This window comes from Dendrobates tinctorius, unplaced genomic scaffold, assembly GCF_039654945.1.
Source record: "Dendrobates tinctorius isolate UK_male_01 unplaced genomic scaffold, ASM3965494v1 ptg000211l, whole genome shotgun sequence".
Taxonomy (NCBI): Eukaryota; Metazoa; Chordata; class Amphibia; order Anura; family Dendrobatidae; genus Dendrobates; species Dendrobates tinctorius.
The window spans coordinates 18,080,833-18,102,449 of record NW_027361878.1 but is presented as its reverse complement, the minus strand read 5'-3'; the positions used below and the strand labels follow the sequence as shown (position 1 = coordinate 18,102,449).

General features: G+C 43.0%; 1 protein-coding gene across 5 annotated transcripts in view; it reads left to right on the top strand.

Moving 5' to 3' along the window:
- Positions 1-20,065, top strand: part of LOC141058325 (uncharacterized) — a 229,487-nt gene extending 209,422 nt beyond the window's left edge. For all 5 annotated transcript variants that reach the window (XM_073554537.1, XM_073554538.1, XM_073554535.1 and 2 more), the window contains 3 exons: positions 11,824-11,923; positions 17,263-17,513; positions 19,119-20,065. In XM_073554537.1, the coding sequence (XP_073410638.1) occupies positions 11,824-11,923; positions 17,263-17,513; positions 19,119-19,691 (924 nt within the window). In that variant the 3' untranslated portion in view covers positions 19,692-20,065. The remainder of the gene's footprint in view (positions 1-11,823; positions 11,924-17,262; positions 17,514-19,118) is intronic.
- The last annotated feature ends 1,552 nt before the right edge of the window (positions 20,066-21,617 follow it).

The window sequence follows — 21,617 nt, the reverse complement described above, 5'->3', positions numbered from 1 at the left end:
GTCTTTTGCAGTCCCTTGAGAGTTTTTGACCTCCAGATTCTTGAGGAGGAAGGTGGCAGCTGGTGATGGCTTCCTCTTTTTGCCACATCCATGTAGTGTAACCAGTGTTCTTATAACTTTGAACTTACAACTAGGTTTCAAAATTTATCTCTACGAATACTCAGTGTCCTTTTCTTTCTTTGTGCGAAGCAATGATCTCTTCTCTCACTTTTGTGGACCATTTTCTTGACACTCAAGAATATTAGTGAACTGGAGGTCATTGCCCATGAGTAATGAGTTAAGATTCTTCAGGAACTCTGTCTGTAGCTGGTCGTTCACTATGCATCATATTTGCCGGAGGTCATAACAGTCAGAGGTGCTCAACTAAGTACTAAAGATGCTGGTCATCGAGTAGTTGGATAATTCTGACACCTTGATGTGCCCAATTGCGGGAAGATGGAGCCCCTGATATGAATTCTGGAGTACGAAAGGGAAGCACTGCTGTAACTAGTATTAAAAAAGAGCAGATGTGATTATCAGGGAATAAGAGAAAGTTACTACTGCAACTACTTGGTGAAAAGTGGGATGAGGTCCCGCTTCGATAGCTGGCAACATGTGAAGAACCTTATAATTACAAACGGAAAGAGATATAATAAATATTGATGATAGAACACCGCTAAAATTATGATGGCAGCCTAGAAGGTAAGGGAGCCACTTTTGAGGAGGAGCATAACATTTCATGCTCTTTGGGTCCTGATTTGATGTCTTGAAGTGAGAGAAGGTAACTAGTTAATGATGGAAGGGAGAAGAGAAAACACTTGATGGAAGAATAGACACAGCTGTGACAATATGAGACCCAACTACCCGGACTATCGACATAGGAGCGAAGCTGCGTGGTGCTTCTGAATGAGGATGGAAATGATTTTATAAATTAAGTTTCAGTAATCTCGTTACCCTTCTAGGAAATTCTCGTAGAGTTATTTTCACAGATTCTCTGCTCCTTATTAAAAATGCAGGTGTTTCTTTAAAAAAAAAATAAAAATTAGAGGAATGAAAAATACCATTCTCTGCCTTCAGGCTCCTGAGATATAAGTCCTGCAATGGTCACAATTATTATTTAAAAATTGGTATCTAATATTTGAAAATACATTAATAATTACTATTTTTTTTAATTAAAGTCTCTTTGGAAAAATTATTTTAAACATCTGTTGGAAAAATGTTTATCGAGAGTGGCTATAGGTATTGGAAATCAATGATCCACATATTTTGTTACTTAACTAAACTTTATGTTTTTTTAATAGTTGGCAGGCACTTTAATTGCTTGCAGATTGGTGGGGATACGGGTTGTAAAACCCCTATTGATCACTAAATCAATAATGTGCAAACAGGAGTGCACACACAGAGTACAGGTATGGACTCAGTAGTTGGCAACTAAGCCTATACTTTAGATTACACCCATACTCTGCTTTGTGTGCACTCAGACAGTGGGTTTCAGGGTCTATTGAACAATCGGTGGGGGATCTCAGGACTCAGACACTCATTGATCTCTAACAGACAATTAACCCCTTCACCCCCAAGGGTGGTTTGCACGTTCATGACCGAGCCAATTTTTACAATTCTGACCACTGTCCCTTTATGAGGTTATAACTCTGGAATGCTTCAACGGATCTAGGCGATTCTGAGATTGTTTTCTCGTGACATATTGTACTTCACTTTAGTGGTAAAAATTTTTCGCTATAACTTGCGTTTATTTATGAAAAAAACAGAAATATGGCAAAAATTTTGAAAATGTTGCAATTTTCAAACTTTGAATTTGTATGCCCTTAAAACAGAGAAAGATGTGACACAAAATAGTTACTAAATAACATTTCCCACATGTCTACTTTACATCAGCACAATTTTGGAAACAAAATTTTTTTTTATTAGAAAGTTATAAGGGTTAAAAGTTGACCAGCGATTTCTCATTTTTACAACAAAACTTACAAAACCATTTTTTTTAGGGACCACCTCACATTTGAAGTCACTTTGAAGGGTCTATATGGCAGAAAATACCCAAAAGTGACACCATTCTAAAAACTGCACCCCTCAAGCTACTCAAAACTACATTCAAGAAGATTATTAACCCTTCAGGTGCTTCACAGGAGCAGAAGCAACGTGGAAGGAAAAAATGAACATTTAACTTTTTAGTCACAAAAATAATATTTTAGCAACAATTTTTTTATTTTCCCAAGGGTAACAGGAGAAATTGGACCCCAAAAGTTGTTGTCAAATTTATCCTGAGTACGCTGATACCCAATATATGGGGGGAACCACTGTTTGGGCACATGGCAGGACTCAGAAGGGAAGGAGCCCCGTTTGACTTTTTCAACCTAAAATTGGCTGGAATTGAGATCGGACACCATGTCGCGTTTGACGAGTGTCTGATGTGGCTAAACAGTGGAAACCCCCCACAAGTGACCCCATTTTGGAAACTAGACCCCCTAAGGAACTTCTCTAGATGTGTGGTGACCACTTTGAACCCCCAAGGGCTTCACAGAAGTTTATAACGCCCGGGCGTGAAAATAAAAAATCATATTTTTTCCACAAACATGATCATTTAGTCCCCAATATTTTGTTTTCCCAAGGGTAACAGGAGAAATTGGACCCCAATGGTTGTTGTCAAATTTGTCCTGAGTACACTGATACCCAATATGTGGGGGGGAACCATTGTTTGGGCACATGGCAGGACTCAGAAGGGAAGGAGCCCCGTTTGACTTTTTCAACCTAAAATTGGCTGGAATTGAGATCGGACGTCATGTCGCGTTTGACGAGCATCTGATGTGCCTAAACAGTGGAAACCCCCCACAAGTGACCCCATTTTGGAAACTAGACCCCCTAAGGAACTTATCTAGATGTGTGGTGAGCACTTTGAACCCCCAAGGGCTTCACAGAAGTTTATAACACTCGGGCGTGAAAATAAAAAATCATATTTTTTCCACAAACATGATTATTTAGTCCCCAATATTTTGTTTTCCCAAGGGTAACAGGAGAAATTGGACTCCAAAGGTTGTTGTCAAATTTGTCCTGAGTACGCTGATACCCAATATGTGGGGGTAAAACACTGTTTAGGCACATGGCAGGGCTCAGAAGGGAAGGAGCCCCGTTTGACTTTTTCAACCTAAAATTGGCTGGAATTGAGATCGGACGCCATGTCACGTTTGATGAGTGTCTGATGTGCCTAAACAGTGGAAACCCCCCACAAGTGACCCCATTTTGGAAACTAGACCCCCTAAGGAACTTATCTAGATGTGTGGTGACCACTTTGAACCCCCAAGGGCTTCACAGAAGTTTATAACACCCGGGCGCGAAAATAAAAAATCATATTTTTTCCACAAACATGATCATTTAGTCCCCAATATTTTGTTTTCCCAAGGGTAACAGGAGAAATTGGACCCCAAAAGTTGTTGTCAAATTTGTCCTGAGTACGCTGATACCCAATATATGGGGGGGAACCACTGTTTGGGCACATGGCAGGGCTCAGAAGGGAAGGAGCCCCGTTTGACTTTTTCAACCTAAAATTGGCTGGAATTGAGATCGGACACCATGTCGCGTTTGACGAGTGTCTGATGTGGCTAAACAGTGGAAACCCCCCACAAGTGACCCCATTTTGGAAACTAGACCCCCTAAGGAACTTCTCTAGATGTGTGGTGACCACTTTGAACCCCCAAGGGCTTCACAGAAGTTTATAACGCCCGGGCGTGAAAATAAAAAATCATATTTTTTCCACAAACATGATCATTTAGTCCCCAATATTTTGTTTTCCCAAGGGTAACAGGAGAAATTGGACCCCAATGGTTGTTGTCAAATTTGTCCTGAGTACACTGATACCCAATATGTGGGGGGGAACCATTGTTTGGGCACATGGCAGGACTCAGAAGGGAAGGAGCCCCGTTTGACTTTTTCAACCTAAAATTGGCTGGAATTGAGATCGGACGTCATGTCGCGTTTGACGAGCGTCTGATGTGCCTAAACAGTGGAAACCCCCCACAAGTGACCCCATTTTGGAAACTAGACCCCCTAAGGAACTTATCTAGATGTGTGGTGACCACTTTGAACCCCCAAGGGCTTCACAGAAGTTTATAACACTCGGGCGTGAAAATAAAAAATCATATTTTTTCCACAAACATGATCATTTAGTCCCCAATATTTTGTTTTCCCAAGGGTAACAGGAGAAATTGGACTCCAAAGGTTGTTGTCAAATTTGTCCTGAGTACGCTGATACCCAATATGTGGGGGGGAACCACTGTTTAGGCACATGGCAGGGCTCTGAAGGGAAGGAGCCCCGTTTGACTTTTTCAACCTAAAATTGGCTGGAATTGAGATTGGACGCCATGTCGCGTTTGACGAGTGTCTGATGTGCCTAAACAGTGGAAACCACCCACAAGTGACCCCATTTTGGAAACTAGACCCCCTAAGGAACTTATCTAGATGTGTGGTGACCACTTTGGACCCCCAAGGGCTTCACAGAAGTTTATAACACCCGGGCGTGAAAATAAAAAATCATATTTTTTCCACAAACATGATAATTTAGTGCCCAATATTTTGTTTTCCCAAGGGTAACAGGAGAAATTGGACTCCAAAGGTTGTTGTCAAATTTGTCCTGAGTACGCTGATACCCAATATGTGGGGGGGAACCACTGTTTAGGCACATGGCAGGGCTCTGAAGGGAAGGAGCCCCGTTTGACTTTTTCAACCTAAAATTGGCTGGAATTGAGATCGGATGCCATGTCGCGTTTGACGAGCGTCTGATGTGCCTAAACAGTGGAAACCCCCCACAAGTGACCCCATTTTGGAAACTAGACCCCCTAAGGAACTTATCTAGATGTGTGGTGACCACTTTGAACCCCCAAGGGCTTCACAGAAGTTTATAACACTCGGGCGTGAAAATAAAAAATCATATTTTTTCCACAAACATGATCATTTAGTCCCCAATATTTTGTTTTCCCAAGGGTAACAGGAGAAATTGGACTCCAAAGGTTGTTGTCAAATTTGTCCTGAGTACGCTGATACCCAATATGTGGGGGGAACCACTGTTTAGGCACATGGCAGGGCTCTGAAGGGAAGGAGCCCCGTTTGACTTTTTCAACCTAAAATTGGCTGGAATTGAGATTGGACGCCATGTCGCGTTTGACGAGTGTCTGATGTGCCTAAACAGTGGAAACCACCCACAAGTGACCCCATTTTGGAAACTAGACCCCCTAAGGAACTTATCTAGATGTGTGGTGACCACTTTGAACCCCCAAGGGCTTCACAGAAGTTTATAACACCCGGGCGTGAAAATAAAAAATCATATTTTTTCCACAAACATGATAATTTAGTGCCCAATATTTTGTTTTCCCAAGGGTAACAGGAGAAATTGGACCCCAAAGGTTGTTGTCAAATTTGTCCTGAGTACGCTGATACCCAATATGTGGGGGGGAACCACTGTTTAGGCACATGGCAGGGCTCTGAAGGGAAGGAGCCCCATTTGACTTTTTCAACCTAAAATTGGCTGGAATTGAGATCGGACGCCATATCGCGTTTGACGAGCGTCTGATGTGCCTAAACAGTGGAAACCCCCCACAATTGACCCCATTTTGGAAACTAGATCCCCTAAGGAACTTATCTAGATGTGTGGTGACCACTTTGAACCCCCAAGTGTTTCACTAAAGATTATAATGCCCAGGCGTGAAAATATAAAATCCTGTTTTGTTTCCACATAAATGATCATTTAGTCCCCAATTTTTAATTTTCCCAAGAGTAACAGGAGAAATTGGACCCCAAAAGTTGTTGTCCAATTTGTCCTGAGTACCCTGATACCCCACATGTGGGAGAAAACTACTGTTTGGGCACACGTCAGGGCTCGAAAGGGAAGTAATGACGTTTTGGAAAGCAGACTTTGATGGAATGGTCTGCGGGCGTCATGTTCCATTTGCAGAGCCCTTGATGTTCCTAAACAGTAGAAACCCCCCATAAGTGACCCCATTTTGTAAACTAGACCCCCTAAGGAACTTATCTAGATGTGTGGTGACCACTTTGAACCCCCAAGTGTTTCACTAAAGATTATAATGCCCAGGCGTGAAAATATAAAATCCTGTTTTGTTCCCACATAAATGATCATTTAGTCCCCAATTTTTAATTTTCCCAAGAGTAACAGGAGAAATTGGACCCCAAAAGTTGTTGTCCAATTTGTCCTGAGTACCCTGATACCCCACATGTGGGAGAAAACTGCTGTTTGGGCACACGTCAGGGCTCGAAAGGGAAGTAATGACGTTTTGGAAAGCAGACTTTGATGGAATGGTCTGCGGGCGTCATGTTCCATTTGCAGAGCCCTTGATGTTCCTAATCAGTAGAAACTCCCCATAAGTGACCCCATTTTGGAAACTAAACCCCCTAAGGAACTTATCTAGATGTGTGGTGACCACTTTGAACCCCCAAGTGTTTCACTAAAGATTATAATGCCCAGGCGTGAAAATATAAAATCCTGTTTTGTTCCCACATAAATGATCATTTAGTCCCCAATTTTTAATTTTCCCAAGAGTAACAGGAGAAATTGGACCCCAATAGTTGTTGTCCAATTTGTCCTGAGTACCCTGATACCCCACATGTGGGAGAAAACTACTGTTTGGGCACACGTCAGGGCTCGAAAGGAAAGTAATGACGTTTTGGAAAGCAGACTGATGGAATGGTCTGCGGGCGTCATGTTCCATTTGCAGAGCCCTTGATGTTCCTAAACAGTAGAAACCCCCCATAAGTGACCCCATTTTGGAAACTAGACCCCCTAAGGAACTTATCTAGATGTGTGGTGACCACTTTGAACCCCCAAGTGTTTCACTAAAGATTATAATGCCCAGGCGTGAAAATATAAAATCCTGTTTTGTTCCCACATAAATGATCATTTAATCCCCAATTTTTAATTTTCCCAAGAGTAACAGGAGAAATTGGACCCCAAAAGTCGTTGTCCAATTTGTCCTGGGTACTCTGGTACCCCACATGTGGGAAAAAACTGTTTAGGCACACGTCGGGGCTCGAAAGGGAAGTAGTGTTGTTTTGGAATGCAGACTTTGATGGTCTGCTGGCGTCATGTTCCATTTGCAGAGTCCCTGATGTGCCTAAACAGGAAAAAAACCCACATATGACATCATTTTGGATACTAGACCCCCAAAGAACAAATCTAGATGTGCCCCCAACTACTCTAATGTAAATTAGTGGTGCATGGAGGTGTGGTACAATTTGAAGCAATCCTTCATGCACAGGCCAGGTTTTTCGGGGCAGGTGTCGCATTGATAAGTGGTGTCCCTGCGTATTCCTTTTTTGTAACACACTTGACACCTTTTTTGCGGCTTACCTTTTTTTGGGGTTCGCGGGACCACCCCCGGAAAATGCTGACCTGGTACAATATGAGCACCTTCAGTTCCTGAAGTACTGGGGCCCGCTCCTTCCTGAGCTCCAAACATCATGGCCTTAACCACCACCTCCTGGAAATGAAGGTACGACGTATCGCTGGGGCATGCACATTGTGACAGCAGGAATGCGTTGAGCATTGCCATTTGGACGATGTGCTCGGCCAGCTTTTTGTACCACACCTTGGCCTTCCTCAATGCATTGTACGGTTGGAGGAGTTGATCGGAGAGATCAACTCCCCCCAGGTTTTTGTTGTACCCCAGTACACATGTCGGTTTGCGGACTTGTGTAGAGGTACCCCGTACAGTGCAGAGGGTACTGCCATCACCGTGTATGGTGGTCAAGAGATGGACATCTCTCTTGTCCTTGTACTTGACCACCAGCAGGTGGTCGCTACATTGGGCTCTGCTCTCACCTTTTCGGAGCATCTGCCCAAGTAGCGTCTTTGGGAGGCCTCTGATTTTTGCGGACAGTACCGCAGGCTGCGGTACGTCGCTCAGAGAGGGATTTGTAGAGTGGGATGCTGGTATAAAAGTTATCAGTGTAGAGGTGATAACCTTTATCCAGCAGTGGGTGCACCAAATCCCACACAATTTTACCACTCACTCCGAGGAAAGGAGGACACTCAGGGGGTTCAATCCGGGTGTCCTTCCCTTCGTAAACTCTAAACTTGTGGGTGTACCCTGAGGTACTCTCACACAACTTATAGAGTTTGATTCCGTACCTGGCCCTCTTACTGGGCAGGTATTGACGGAATCGCAGCCTTCCCTTGAAGTGAACCAAGGACTCATCCACGCAGATGTCCCTTTGGGGCACGTACACTTCAGCAAACTTTTTGTTGAAGTGTTCGATGACCGGCCGAACTTTGAACAGACGGTCAAAGTTGGGGTCATCTCGTGCGGGACACTCTGCATTATCAGTATAATGCAGAAACTTGTGGATGGCCTCAAAACGCGTCCGGGCCATGACCATTCGGAACACTGGAGTGTTGTATAAAATATCAACACTCCAATATTGCCGAATTTCCGGCTTCTTCAGTATCCCCATATGGAGGACCAGGCCCAAAAACTGCGTCATTTCAACTGCGTCTACAGGAGACCAGTTTGAAAATGTTGAACGCGGGTTTTACTCCAAAAATTGACGAGCATACAAATTAGTTTGCTCCACCATGAGGTTAACAAAATCCTCAGAGAAAAAGACTTTGAAAAAGTCAATTTCTGTGAGGCCGGTGGTGTCAAACTTGATTCCTGATTCTGCCACAAAATCAGGAATCAGTGGCTCGTAATTTTCAGGGGGCGAGGTCCATACGGGGAGCACTGGGTCAGCTGCGGGCATGGTGGGCGCTGCCTCATCTTCTGTCCTGGAGCGTCTGCGTGGCGGTTCCGCAGGACCCGAGGAGGAAGATGAGGAGGGGGAAGAGGAAGAAAAAGAGGATGAAGAATCCGAAAAATAAAGAAAAGTCGGATCGTCATCCAAATCGCTATCAGTGTCGGAGGCAAGTATAGCATATGCCTCCTCCATTGTATAGCGCTGTTGGGATGAATTTGATGACATTTTCGTGTAAATATGGTGCTTGGGTGTACACTTTATTGAAAACTGTATGTGTACGTGAGGGGGGGAGTGATTGGTGTAAACTTTCTGTAAAGAAAAAGCTGTGGAAAAAAGTCTAAAACAGCAGGCCCTAGCTGATAAGTGTCACTTATCAAAACTAGGCTGCTGGATGTGCGCACGGGGTGGCGCAAGGGGGGGGTGGAAAAAAAAAAAAGGAAAACGGCAGGCACAAACTCTGATAAGTGAACTGTGTCACTTATCCAAGTTTCGCAGCTGCGGGATGTGTGTACGGAGGGGCTAAGGAAAAAAAAGCGAGCTCGAGTGTTGATCGATGAACTGCGTCACCGATCAACGCTCGCTGGCTGCGCACGGAGGTGGCGCAAAAGTGGGGTGGAGGGGGGTAAAAGGGGGGTGAAGGGGAGTAAGAGGGGGGGTGGAGGGGGGATGGGGGGATGATGTCAAAAAATTTATCTCTTCAATATGACCCTTCCTACAGCTATTTTGTGTATCGAGATTGTATAGTTGCCTGATAGACTCTATGTACATTTCGGCATTAGGCGTGGCTTAAGTGCCTAAATCCATTAGTTAGATGAGATGTCACATACTTTTGACTACGTATAGCATGTGTCGTAGTCATGGGCCCACGCCAGCATACTGCAAACCCCGGGAAAGTGTCAGGACTTACCATTCTTGGTGGACCTGTTACACTGTAGGTATGAATTGAGCTCAGCAACTGAGCCAACTGCATACAGTGCAGTCACCAGCTGTGTCGTACAGAGGGCACTTGAGTCTAAAAGCTACAATTTAAAGGAAAACAATGGGAGGTATCACTCATGCATTGCTGAAATGGAATCCTTAAAATAAAGACATTTATTAGAACAGGTTTACAAGTCAACGCATTTCGAGGTCTCACTGGACCTCTTCATCAGGACAAACCTGATCAAGGAAAATGGTAAATCATAAAAAAGAATGTATACAAGATTTGAACTAATGAATGAACAATATGCTATACTGACTGACCATCAGGAGAACATGCTGCGATCCACTGCAGTGCATTGAAAACGATAAGTAAATGAACTGTTATGTGGATCCAGTTTAGCAGTATAAATAAGTAAAACTGTAATACAATTGAATATCCTATGGAGCTTAATTCATAAAAATAATAAAAGATAGTAAAAACTCTAGGACTCATAACAATTATCAATCCTATATGTGCTGGCTGGGAGTACTAAAATAATAAAATAAAATGTATGTAAAACTGTGAAGATTTATGAAAAAGTATAAAACATTTTTTCAAAAATTGTGGTTGTATGAATGTATGAGAAATATATTACTGAGGAAGATGCAGGAAGTAAAATATGAATATACGCAACCCAGTCTGGATTTATCATTTAAGTCCAGAAAACTAGGAAATCAAGTACCGTATATACTCGTGTCTAAGCCGACCCGAGTATAAGCCGACCCCCCTAATTTTGCCACAAAAAATTGGGAAAACTTATTGACTCACGTATAAGCCGAGGGTAGAAAATGCAGCAGCTACTGGTAAATTTCAAAAACAAAAATAGATACCAATAAAAGTAAAAATTGAGACATATAATGCTGCACAAAGGTTAATAATGGCCCCATAAAATGCTCAATAGGATATGCCCCATATGCTGCTCCATAAAGGTTATGGCCCCATAAGATGTTCCATAGATTATGCCCCATATGCTGCTCCAAATGATGCTCCATAGTTTTTGCCCCCATAAGATGCCCCATAAAATGCTCCATAGATTATGCCCAAATAAGATGCCCCATAAAATGCTCCATAGATTATGCCCCCCTAAGATGCTCCATAAGATGCTCCATAGATTATGCCCCCCATAAGATTCTCCATAAGGTGCTCCATAGATTATGCCCCTATAAGATGCTCCATAGATTATGCCCCCATCTGCTACCGCCGCTGCAAGTGAAAAAAGAAATGACATACTCACCTCTCGTCACTGGGTGCCAGGTGCCAGTTTGCTGAGCATGCGAGGACACTTGCGCGCTATTGGGGGACAGGTGCCACCGGTGTATTCCGGTGTCACCACTGGCTCAGGGCCCCAGCACCTGAGATATTCACCTGTCCCCGGTCCACCCCTGCGTGCCGCTCTGTCTTCTGGGTCCTCTGTCAGTTACTGTTCAGGCGCGGCGCGCACTAACCACGTCATTGCGCCTTCTGACCTGAACATCACAGCCAGAGGACGCGGAGGACAGAGCGTCTTGCAGCGATGGACCGGGGACAGGTGAATATCGCTATACTTACCCCCTATTGGCGCAGTCTCTGCAGCCACGCTTTTCCCATGGTCTCCCTTCCTTCAGCGGTCACGTGGTACCGCTCATTAAAGTCATGAATATGATCGGTACCACGTGACCGCTGAAGGAAGGCACCTGACACCATGGGAAAAACAGGGGGCTGCAGAGACGCACTGGGGGGGGTAAGTATGACTCGCGTATAAGCCAAGAGGGGGACTTTCAGACCAAAAAAATGGGCTGAAAATCTTGGCTTATACGTGAGTATATATGGTAGTTATTTTTGTGAGGCCTTCTAAAAAGATTACTGAAAAATTAATTATACGTGTATGGAGATATAAGAAGTATAATATATATATATATGAAATTTTTGGGAATCTGTGGCCCAGGGGTCTGTATAATCCTGGAGCTGCTCATGGTTGCAGCTACAGTCCATAATCCTTTTTATTCCTCACATTAGATTCCCTCTGAGTGAGAATCTCAGCATTTTTTGGTGACATTCACACATAATGACTTTTTAATTTAAATAGTTATATTGTAATGACTGACACGAAACAAACAGAACCTAGACTAAACTCTGCGCTTTCACTCTAACAGATCAATTCTCTGAACGCTGGAGACATTATTGAGATTCTCCAACCTGGTCATCATCACTGGGCGATATACGTAGGAGATGGGAATATTGTTCATATAACAGGTAATATCTGAATTGTGGGACAATGTTGTCCTGAGGATAACACCTCAACCACCGAACCCGGATTAGTAGAAAGATGGCGGTGGAGACTTCCAAAAAAAGTGTAGTTAATAGCATTGATCAAATTCATTATGTGATGGACACCATTACTCTTATTTAGATGTAAGGCCGGCGAAGAACAGATTATGCCCATATTATCACAGCCGGCATCATCAACGGGTCTCCTGACCTGAGCAAATTGCTTCATATACATGTCTGTGAGTTAGTTAGCTCAAGGCTGAGAGTTGATATTCATGTTTCACGATGGTTGAAGTCATCCTACGGCTGTGTAGACACAGTTTTTCGAGGAGTTTTGGACCAAAAATTCTCCAAATCCTGCTACAACTCAAAAATATTGAGTTTTTGCTCATTTTCTTCTCCAAAAACTCTGTAAAAAACTCAGTGTGCAGAAATCCTAAGGATATTTTTCACATAGTGCTTTTTTTGCATTGGGGTTCCCCTCCTCCATGAAAAATCCAGAGTTTTGGTGTACATCACATTTCTGGTGTCTTTTTCAAAAATTCAATTGACTGTATTGAAGGAATTGACAAGCTGCGATTTAAATAAGAACAAAAAAAAGTATTTTGTCTCAAAACATGCAACCCAACCCGCAACATGTGAATAAGATTTTAGAAATCTTATTTATTTTGCTGCCACTGTAAGGTGTTTTAGCTTTTTTTCCACATGAAAAAAATGCATGGAAAAAAGCTTTGTGTAAATGAGCACTAATAATTTTCATATATATCCAGAAAAAAGTGCCGTGGCTAAGATCAGGCAAAACATTGATGTAGAGTACACCAAATATGAGGTAGAATAAAACAAGTGTACCACATAGTAGGTTGTACCAATTTATTCACCTGGTGCTGTTTTGTTTCACTTTTTCCCCCCCTGCACAAATCTATACACCTATACAATATTGATAGATCTCCCCCCACTGTTGGAAAAAATTAAAGAACGTTTCTGGTGGGATAACTCTATCTGAAACAAAGAAAAAATAATTGTGAAACTTACTTTAAGGGTGCAGTCAGACGGCAACGATCGCATCTCAGTGCACGGACTGGCCAGCAGCTCCCCTGACCCGAGTGTGACAGCTGCATATAAATTCATGCTGTCATGTTTGGGTGAGGAGGGCCGGCAGCCAGTCCGAGCATTGAAATGAGATCTTTGTCCGTGTTATATGGCCGTCTGACTGCGCCTTATGGGTGGATTTGGGGCACTTAAAATGCCATAGTTCTGGGCAGCACAAGTCCTGTGTATACATGAAGATGCACTGCCGAGGACAATGAACGTATATGCTGCAGAAAAGATCATTTCACCCAATGAACGACTGCTTTGCTCGTTCTTGTGATCGCCAGCCTGTTTAGGGTGGTTTCACATTTGCGTTTAAGGCCGCGGCGTCGGCCTGCACACGGACGCCGCTAAGCCCCGCCCCTGCCGTGCCTCCGCCAGTAGCTCCGCCTACGGGCGCATGATGCTGCATGCATCCTGCGTCCCCTATCTTTAGCACTGGGGATGCAGGCCGTGTGCAGGTATGCGTTTGGCGGCGCATGCGTCCTTTTGATGCTGCGCCGACCGCACCAAATTGCAACAGGTTGCGTTTGGCGCTGATCGGCGCAGCGTCAAAAGAATGCATGCGCCGCCAAACGCATACCTGCGCACAGCCTGCGTCCCCAGTGCTAAAGATAGGGGACGCAGAATGCATGCAGCGTCATGCGCCCATAGGCGGAGCTACTGGTGGAGGCACGGCAGGGGGCGGGGCTTAGCGGCGACCGTGCGCAGGCCGACGCTGTGGCCTTAAACGCAAATGTGGAACCACCCTTACACGGCAAGATAACGTGAAATGTGTGTTTTTAACAACGTTCGTTCACGATTATCTTGTAGTGTAAATGCCCTTTAAAACTTTTTCTAGAGCTAACACGAAGATCACTGTAATGATGTAAGCAGGTCATTTTGTGGCAGGGTTGAAATTCATTGGAAATGTCTTTTTTTTGTGATTAATATTCATGGCAAGGAAGGACTTTGCTCCAAATCTAGATTGTTTTCAGGTGTAATCAGATGAACGGCAAAAAAATGCAAATATCCAAGATAAAAATGAAAGCATCAAACTTTGCCAGTCTCAAAACTTTTGTCCACAAGTGTACAGAAATGAAGAATTTGGTTGATACTAGCAGCTATTGTTCCCAGCGAGCTGTACTGACTTTCGGTTTTCGGAGGATATTCCGTGACCGTTACTACAATATATATGTCAGCAAATGTTTAACCACATGGTTTACCCTCGGTGTATCGTCTAGGACGTGATCATAAGCAGTCAATGTGAAATTTCTTTCACTTTCAGAAGTAATGATTTCACCTTCATGTAAAAGGCTGTTTGGTGTCAATATAGAAATCAAACTATATACGGAGGGTCAAATAAGTATTGAACACGTCACTAATTTTCTATGTAATTATAGAATTGACTTAGAAAATTGGTTACATAATCAATACTTATTTCACCCTCTGTATAAATATATTTCTTTGTACTTTGCCGTTCATCTACACAACAATAAAAAAATAACTAATATACACTGCTCAAAAAAATAAAGGGAACACTCAAATACCACATCCTAGATCTGAATGAATAAAATATTCTCTTTGAGTACTTTGTTCTGTACAAAGTTGAATGTGCTGTCAACAAAATCACACAAAAATCATCAATGGAAATCAAATTTATTAACCCATGGATGACTGGATTTGGAGTCCCACACAAAATTAAAGTGGAATGTTGAGAGTGTGTGGACCCCACCTGGAATGTAATGCCCTTAAAACAAGTCAAAATGATGTTCAATAGTGTGTGTGGCCTCCACGTACCTGTATGACCTCCCTACAATGCCTGGGCATGCTTTTGATGAGGTGACGGATGGCCTCCTGAGGGATCTCCTCCCAGACCTGGACTAAAGCATCCGCCAACTCCTGGACAGCCTGTGGTGCAACGTGACGTTGGTGGATGGAGCGAGACATGATGTCCCAGATGTGCTCAATCGGATCCAGGTCTGTGGAACGGGCGGGCCAGTCCATAGCTTCAATGCCTTCATCTTGCAGGAACTGCTGACACACTCCAGCCACATCAGGTCTGGCATTGTCCTGCATTAGAAGGAACCCAGGGCCAACCGCACCAGCATATGGTTTCACAAGGGGTCTGAGGATCTCATCTCGGTACCTAAAGGCAGTCAGGCTACCTCTGGCGTGCCCATGAAGGGCTGTGCGGCTCTCCAAAGAAATGCCACCCCACACCATTACTGACCCACTGCCAAACCGGTCATGCTGAAGGATGTTGCAGGCAGCAGATCGCTCTCCACGGCATCTCCAGACTGTCACGTCTGTCACATGTGCTCAGTGTGAACTTGCTTTCATCTGTGAAGAACACAGGTAATTTTACAGGGCTCTGACAGTGCTCCTCCTGTTCCTCCTTGCACAAAGGCTGAGGTAGTTGCTGCCCTCCTACGGCCCCCTCCACGTCTCCTGGTGTACTGGCCTGTCTCCTGGTAGAGCCTCCAGCCTCTGGACACTACGCTGACAGACACAGCAAACCTTCTTGCCACAGCTCGCATTGATGTGCCATCCTGGATGAGCTGCACTACCATAGCCACTTGTGTGGGTTGTAGAGTCCATCTCATGCTACCACAAATGTGAAAGCACAACCAACATTCAAAAGTGACCAAAACATCAGCCAGAAAGCATTGGTACTGAGATGTGGTCTCTGGTCCCCACCTGCAGAACTACTCCTTTATTGAGGGTGTCTTGATAATTGCCAATAATTTCCATCTGTTGTCTATTCCATTTCCACAACAGCATGTGAAATTGATGGTCAATCAGTGTTGCTTCCTAAGTGGACAGTTTGATTTCACAGAAGTTTGATTTATTTGGAGTTATATTCTGTTGTTTAAGTGTTCCCTTTATTTTTTGAGCAGTGTATATATATAGTGGTGCAGTGACCACTGTGACAGCTAGGGGGCGCTGTATGGGTCATGCACACACGCATATCCATTGTGGTAATGGAGATAGGATGAACAGCAGGATGCCAAATGACCGTTATGTATCCCAGGGGGGTGGCCCTGGGATGGAAGCTTGAACAAGTGTTGATCAGCAGAGGTACTGCTGAGGTTTTTGTTACAATGTATCAGGGAGAGCTTTCAGGTGGCTGGTGAGACGGGTGGGACCAGTCACCTACAAACCCACCCAGGGGCGTGTGTATGAAGTAAGTCCTATATGTGTGGTTGTGAGTCTGAAGGACCTGCAATGAGGTCATAGCTATGTGATGCTGTGGGTGTGGCTACGTACCATATAAGGTGACCAGGGTAGGTCACATGAGTGAGTGCCTGGATCCAATTGGTCCATGTGGAAAGGTCCCGGAAGGTTGTCGTACTGGAAGGTGTGCTACCTTCCTGAAGCGCACATGTGGACGCCGCTGAATGTGTGTGGCCTGTGTGTAATAGCTTGTGAGTACTGGACAATCCCTAGGAGGGAAGGGAAGTCAGGACTGAGAAGCAGCTAAGAGGTAACCCGGTCAGGGGGAATTAACTGAGACTGTAAAGCCTGGTTGCTGGACAAAGCACAGCCTGTGTGACCACAGGGCTAAGGGAGCGGTGCTCCACTATGAATCTTCATTTGGTCTGATGTAAGACTGTTGCTGCTATATGGTTTATGCTGCACAATAAACCAGATGGACTGATTTATGTGAACAACCCGTGCCTGACGTGATTAATCCGCTGCCGAATGAGTGTCTCCCAACATGAACAATAGGCGCTACCTTACAATATGTACCCACACAGTTGTGTGAAAAAGTGTTAGCCACCTTCCTGATTTCCTATTGTTTTACATGTTTGTCGCACTTAAATGTTTCAGATCATCAAACAAATTTAGATAATAGACAAAGATAACACAAGTAAGCACAAAATGCAGTTTTTAAATGAAGGTCTTTATTATTAAGGGACAAAGAAATCCAAACCTACAGGGCCCTGTGTAGATAATAAAAACTCTCAGCAATAGAATTATTGGAGTAAATCTTTGTAGAAGCGAGGTGTGGATGGTCTTCTGTGGTTGATTATTAGTGATACCTAAACTTTATTATTTGGTCTCGAATCTATACCTGAGTTAATGTGTGATTAACCTATTACAATTCATACAACCCGGTCACATTGCCATTTATGTCTACAGTATGTTAAATCTGTAACTTTTGTTCCAGTGACTTATTTCTGGTAAATATTTTAATCCACAAAAATATGACGATAAGACACCTTTTACTATAACATGGATTGAATCCTCAGGGACGATTGTGGGTGTTGGCGATGACAGTGTCCATGGAAATTCTGTTATGGTTGAAAAAAGTACATTGGAGGCTGAAGCAAAATGTGATGGATTCAAAGTGAACAATCTTTACAATGGAGATGTGATGCCCATACCCAAAGATGAAGTGGTCAGTTCAGCATTGCAAATTGTGGGTGAAAGTAAACCGTATGGCACCTGCTGCCGAAATTTTGTCCTTAAATTGAAATATGGAAGTGCAAACCTGGACATTGTAAGTATGTAGGAAGTATTGCCAAGCTAAACAGTCAGAAAATTATTCCACCAGCTGATTTTTTTTGGAATAAGAAGGGGTTCAATTATTTGAAATATCAAACTCTCTCAGTGAGATTGGATGTAGAGCGTCTGTGAACAGTAATTTTCAAGTCTTGCCACAGACTCTCAAAGGCATTTACAGTGGCTTGCGAAAGTATTTCGTGCCTCTTGGCATTTTTCGTATTTTGCTACCTCACAACTTGGAATGTCACTGTTTTTTTTTTTTTGAGGGTTTGCATGTATTGAACATGCCTACAACTGTGTTGTGTCCTGTCAGAAAAGGTGTACATGTACTGACAGACCATGTGACACTTAGATTGCATACATGTGGACGTCCTTCCACTAAATATGTAACTTATGGAAGTAACTGTTTGCAACAGAATTTTAAGGAGCTGGACACATATGCACATGACAATTTTTAGGTATTTGAATCCATAAATTTAATTTATGCCTATATTTTTCGCACTTCACCAACTAATACTATTTAGTGTTGATGTATCACACACAAATCGGATTTAAAAAATGTTTAAACATAGGTTGTAATGTAACATAATAGGTAAAAAGGCAAGGAGGTGAATACTTTTGCAATCCACTGTATATCTAGACTGTGAGAGGGCTGTTTATTCACATGAATATGCTTTGATGTAAGCGATTTCAGTGCAGTTCTGGCAGTATGTTTAGAGTTGCTATCTTTCTGGAAGGTGAACCTATGCCCCAGTCTCAAGTCTTTTTCAGCCTCTAACAGGTTTTCCTCCTGGATTGCTCCATCCATCTTCCCATCAAATGCAACCAGCTTAATTGTCTCTGCTGAAGAAAAGCCTCACGACAGCATGATGGTGCCTTTACCATGTTTGACGGTGGGGATGGTGTTTTCAGGGTGATGTACAGTGTTAGTTTTCCGTCACTCTTACCATTTTGCATCTAGGCTAAAAAGTTCTACTTTGTTTGGTCTCATCTGACCAAAGCACCTTCTTCCACATGACATATAAGGGACACGACTAGAATGTGGAAGAAATTGCTCTGGTCAGATGAAACCAAAGTAGACATTTTTGGGTTAAATGCAAAACGCTAAGTGTAGTGGAAATCTATTATACTGCACATCCCCCTGAAAACACCATCCCCTATATCAAACATTTTTTGGGAAATTACAGTAGAAGCTTTCCAGCACTGCTATTCATTGCAAGTTTATTTTCCATAAATTTGGGGAAAATTCCAAACAATTCTCTCATCTCTTGTGAACATTCAATTTAACGTTCTCCTATGTATAATTTTGTTGACCCTTCATGTTTATTCACCTTAAGCAAGAATAGGGGTAAAACAAAATTAAAAAAATCTGAAAATAAAACAGTTTCAAACCTAAAAGAGACTAATTTTATAGGTCAGACCTTTACTTACACCAAAAAGAATTTGGTTATTTTTCTACTCGACACCAATACAAGTGTATTTGGTCCCTATAGACTGGAAGTTGGGTTCACTGATCAGTATTTCATGATGTAATCTACTGACTGTAGGTTATTAATTATTCAACTAAATATGTTAATGATCATTTTTTTCTCATTTACAGATAATAAGGAACTTGATGCCAATTCCAGGAGAACTCACAGTTGCTGCAGCTAAAGGGGTCAAAATATTAGGTTCAACTGTTAGCTCCAATTCTGATATTGTGGGTTCAATTGCAGCCAAAGGAGTTGATCTTGCAGGTCAGGGACTGACAGCAGTGTCAGATGCGGTAGGCACAGCTGCCGGAAAGGGTGTAGCAGCTATTGGGAATATGCTTTCCATTGGTGCACAAACACTTGCTCCAGTAATTGCAGCTAAAGTGGATGCAATATCTGCTGGGTCAGGCAGCATGGTGTTGGCTGCAGCTGAATCTTTAGTGCCATTAGGAGAGTCATTAGCTGCACAATCTGGGGATGCAGAAGAAGCCGCAGCTCGTAATATTACACAGTTAGGATCCTCTGTTTCATCCAGTTCAACTGCTGTAGGGTCGGCAGTGGCTACAGGGTTGTCTTGGTTAGGGTCAGCATCAGCTGCAGGAGCCTCCAGTCTTATGGGATATTTCAGGTCACCTGCTGAGTTGTCAAATCAACCTGATAAATCAAGTAATCCTGAAGATTGCAATGAACAGAAACAATGAGATGTGATGTTCCATTTTTTATTCTGTAGCTTCAGTTTATTAATTTCACTTGTTAGTTTATAGCGCTAATGAGAAACCAGAGCTGGACCTGCGCTAACAGTAGATGAAGAACTACAAGTACAAAAAAATACGATTATGGGAATTTCAAGCTATGTTTTTGTGGTCATAATAAAATATTGGCAACTTAGTTTCTTTAATTGAAACATTTTGTTATCTCTTAAACCCAATCTGCTTCATTCTTATTAAAATATTAAACAATATGATGATTGAGTTTGGTTGGGATTGTAGTGGGGTCCTTCGGACTTCCAAAGTTTTGAACACTGTAAGTTGGTTTTAACCATTTTGTACCAAATAAAACATGATATTAAATATAATGCAACATTTTGAAAAAAACCTTAATTTATCTTTTCCAACTATATGACGACTTGCATTTCCTTATTTGATAATCCAAATTTTGTGACCTCTGAAAGAATTGAGTGTGAAGGCCAAAATTTCATCTATGCATGATTAGCTTTAGTTTATCGATGACTTATTATTTATTGTTAAAGCACCATAAATTCCTTGGAACTGTACGTGAGAAGAGGGTTTGCATACACACACACGGTTGCAATTTTAAATGGAGTCTGTCAGCACAGAATGACTGTTTAAACTAAAGGTACCGTTACACATAGCGACGCTCCAGCGATCCCGGCAACGATACGACCTGGTAAGGATCGCTGGTGCGCCGCTACATGGTCCCTTGTAAGCTGTCAAACAGGCAGATCTACTCAACGACGCAGCAACGATCCGGCGATCCATATAACGACCTCGGTGGTCGTTGGGACCTTGTCACACAGCAGCTTTTCTGACGACTCACGCCTGCGTCCCTGAGTTCTGAGTCGCCAACGAGGTCGCTCGTCGGCGTCAAACAAAACGATGCGCGCTGGCCAGCGGGACACCAACGATCAAAAAATGGCCCAGGACATTTGAGCATGATCAGTGACATTGCAGCGGGGGCCGGTCGCCACTATGTGTCACACGTAGTGAGATCGCTGGCGAGGTTGCTGTTGCGTCACAAAAATCAGTGACGTTTCAGCGATCTCGCTATGTGAGATGGGGCCTTAAGACAGGTGCTCGGTGCACCCTTGGTGTGGCCAAACAGTTCAGCAGTTGTGTCAGGAGTCAAAAAATAGAATGATAAATATAAGGACAAGAGACTTCCTGTTTCTACATAGAACAGGGAAAAAAAAATTAGCTTGGTAGAAAGGCAAAATGAAAAATTATAAGTACACAGTGCTATATAATATGATGACTGCAATACATTAATCCATTAATGACCGCCAATACGCATTAAAGCAGCGTCCGTTAAGGGGACTTAATCCTGATCGCCGTTTGAATGGTGGGTGGGAATAAGTGAAAAGCGTCCCACCGTGTGCGCAATTCCCACGAGTAACAGCTGTACATGACAGCTGACACCCTGTGGCATCAGCAGCCGATTGGGGCCGATTAACCCCTTTTAACACCTTATCTTAATCTTATCTAAGTGGTTAAAATGAGGTAAAAGACGCCCTATTGTAGAATCAACCTCCTGCAATCATAAAAATTATTTTTGCCATGGTACCATGAGGTCATCTTATGATCCTAGGGTACGGTGGTCTGTGAGATCCAGCTATAAGCCGGATCTCACAGGTACAGTCATTCAGTCATTTTGTCACTGACAGGTCTCATGCACTGCAGTACATGAGTATTGCAGTGCATGAGATCAGCAATCAAAGTAAAAATTATGTAAAAATTATACCTGTCCCACAGTGGGACTTAATGAAAAAGTGAAAAGGATAATATAAATGTGACTAAAAAACACAAAAAGTACACAAAAATCATGAAAAGCCATCTCACCAGTAAAATCACAGTCTTTGCGATAAAACAAAGATAAACAAATAAATAGTA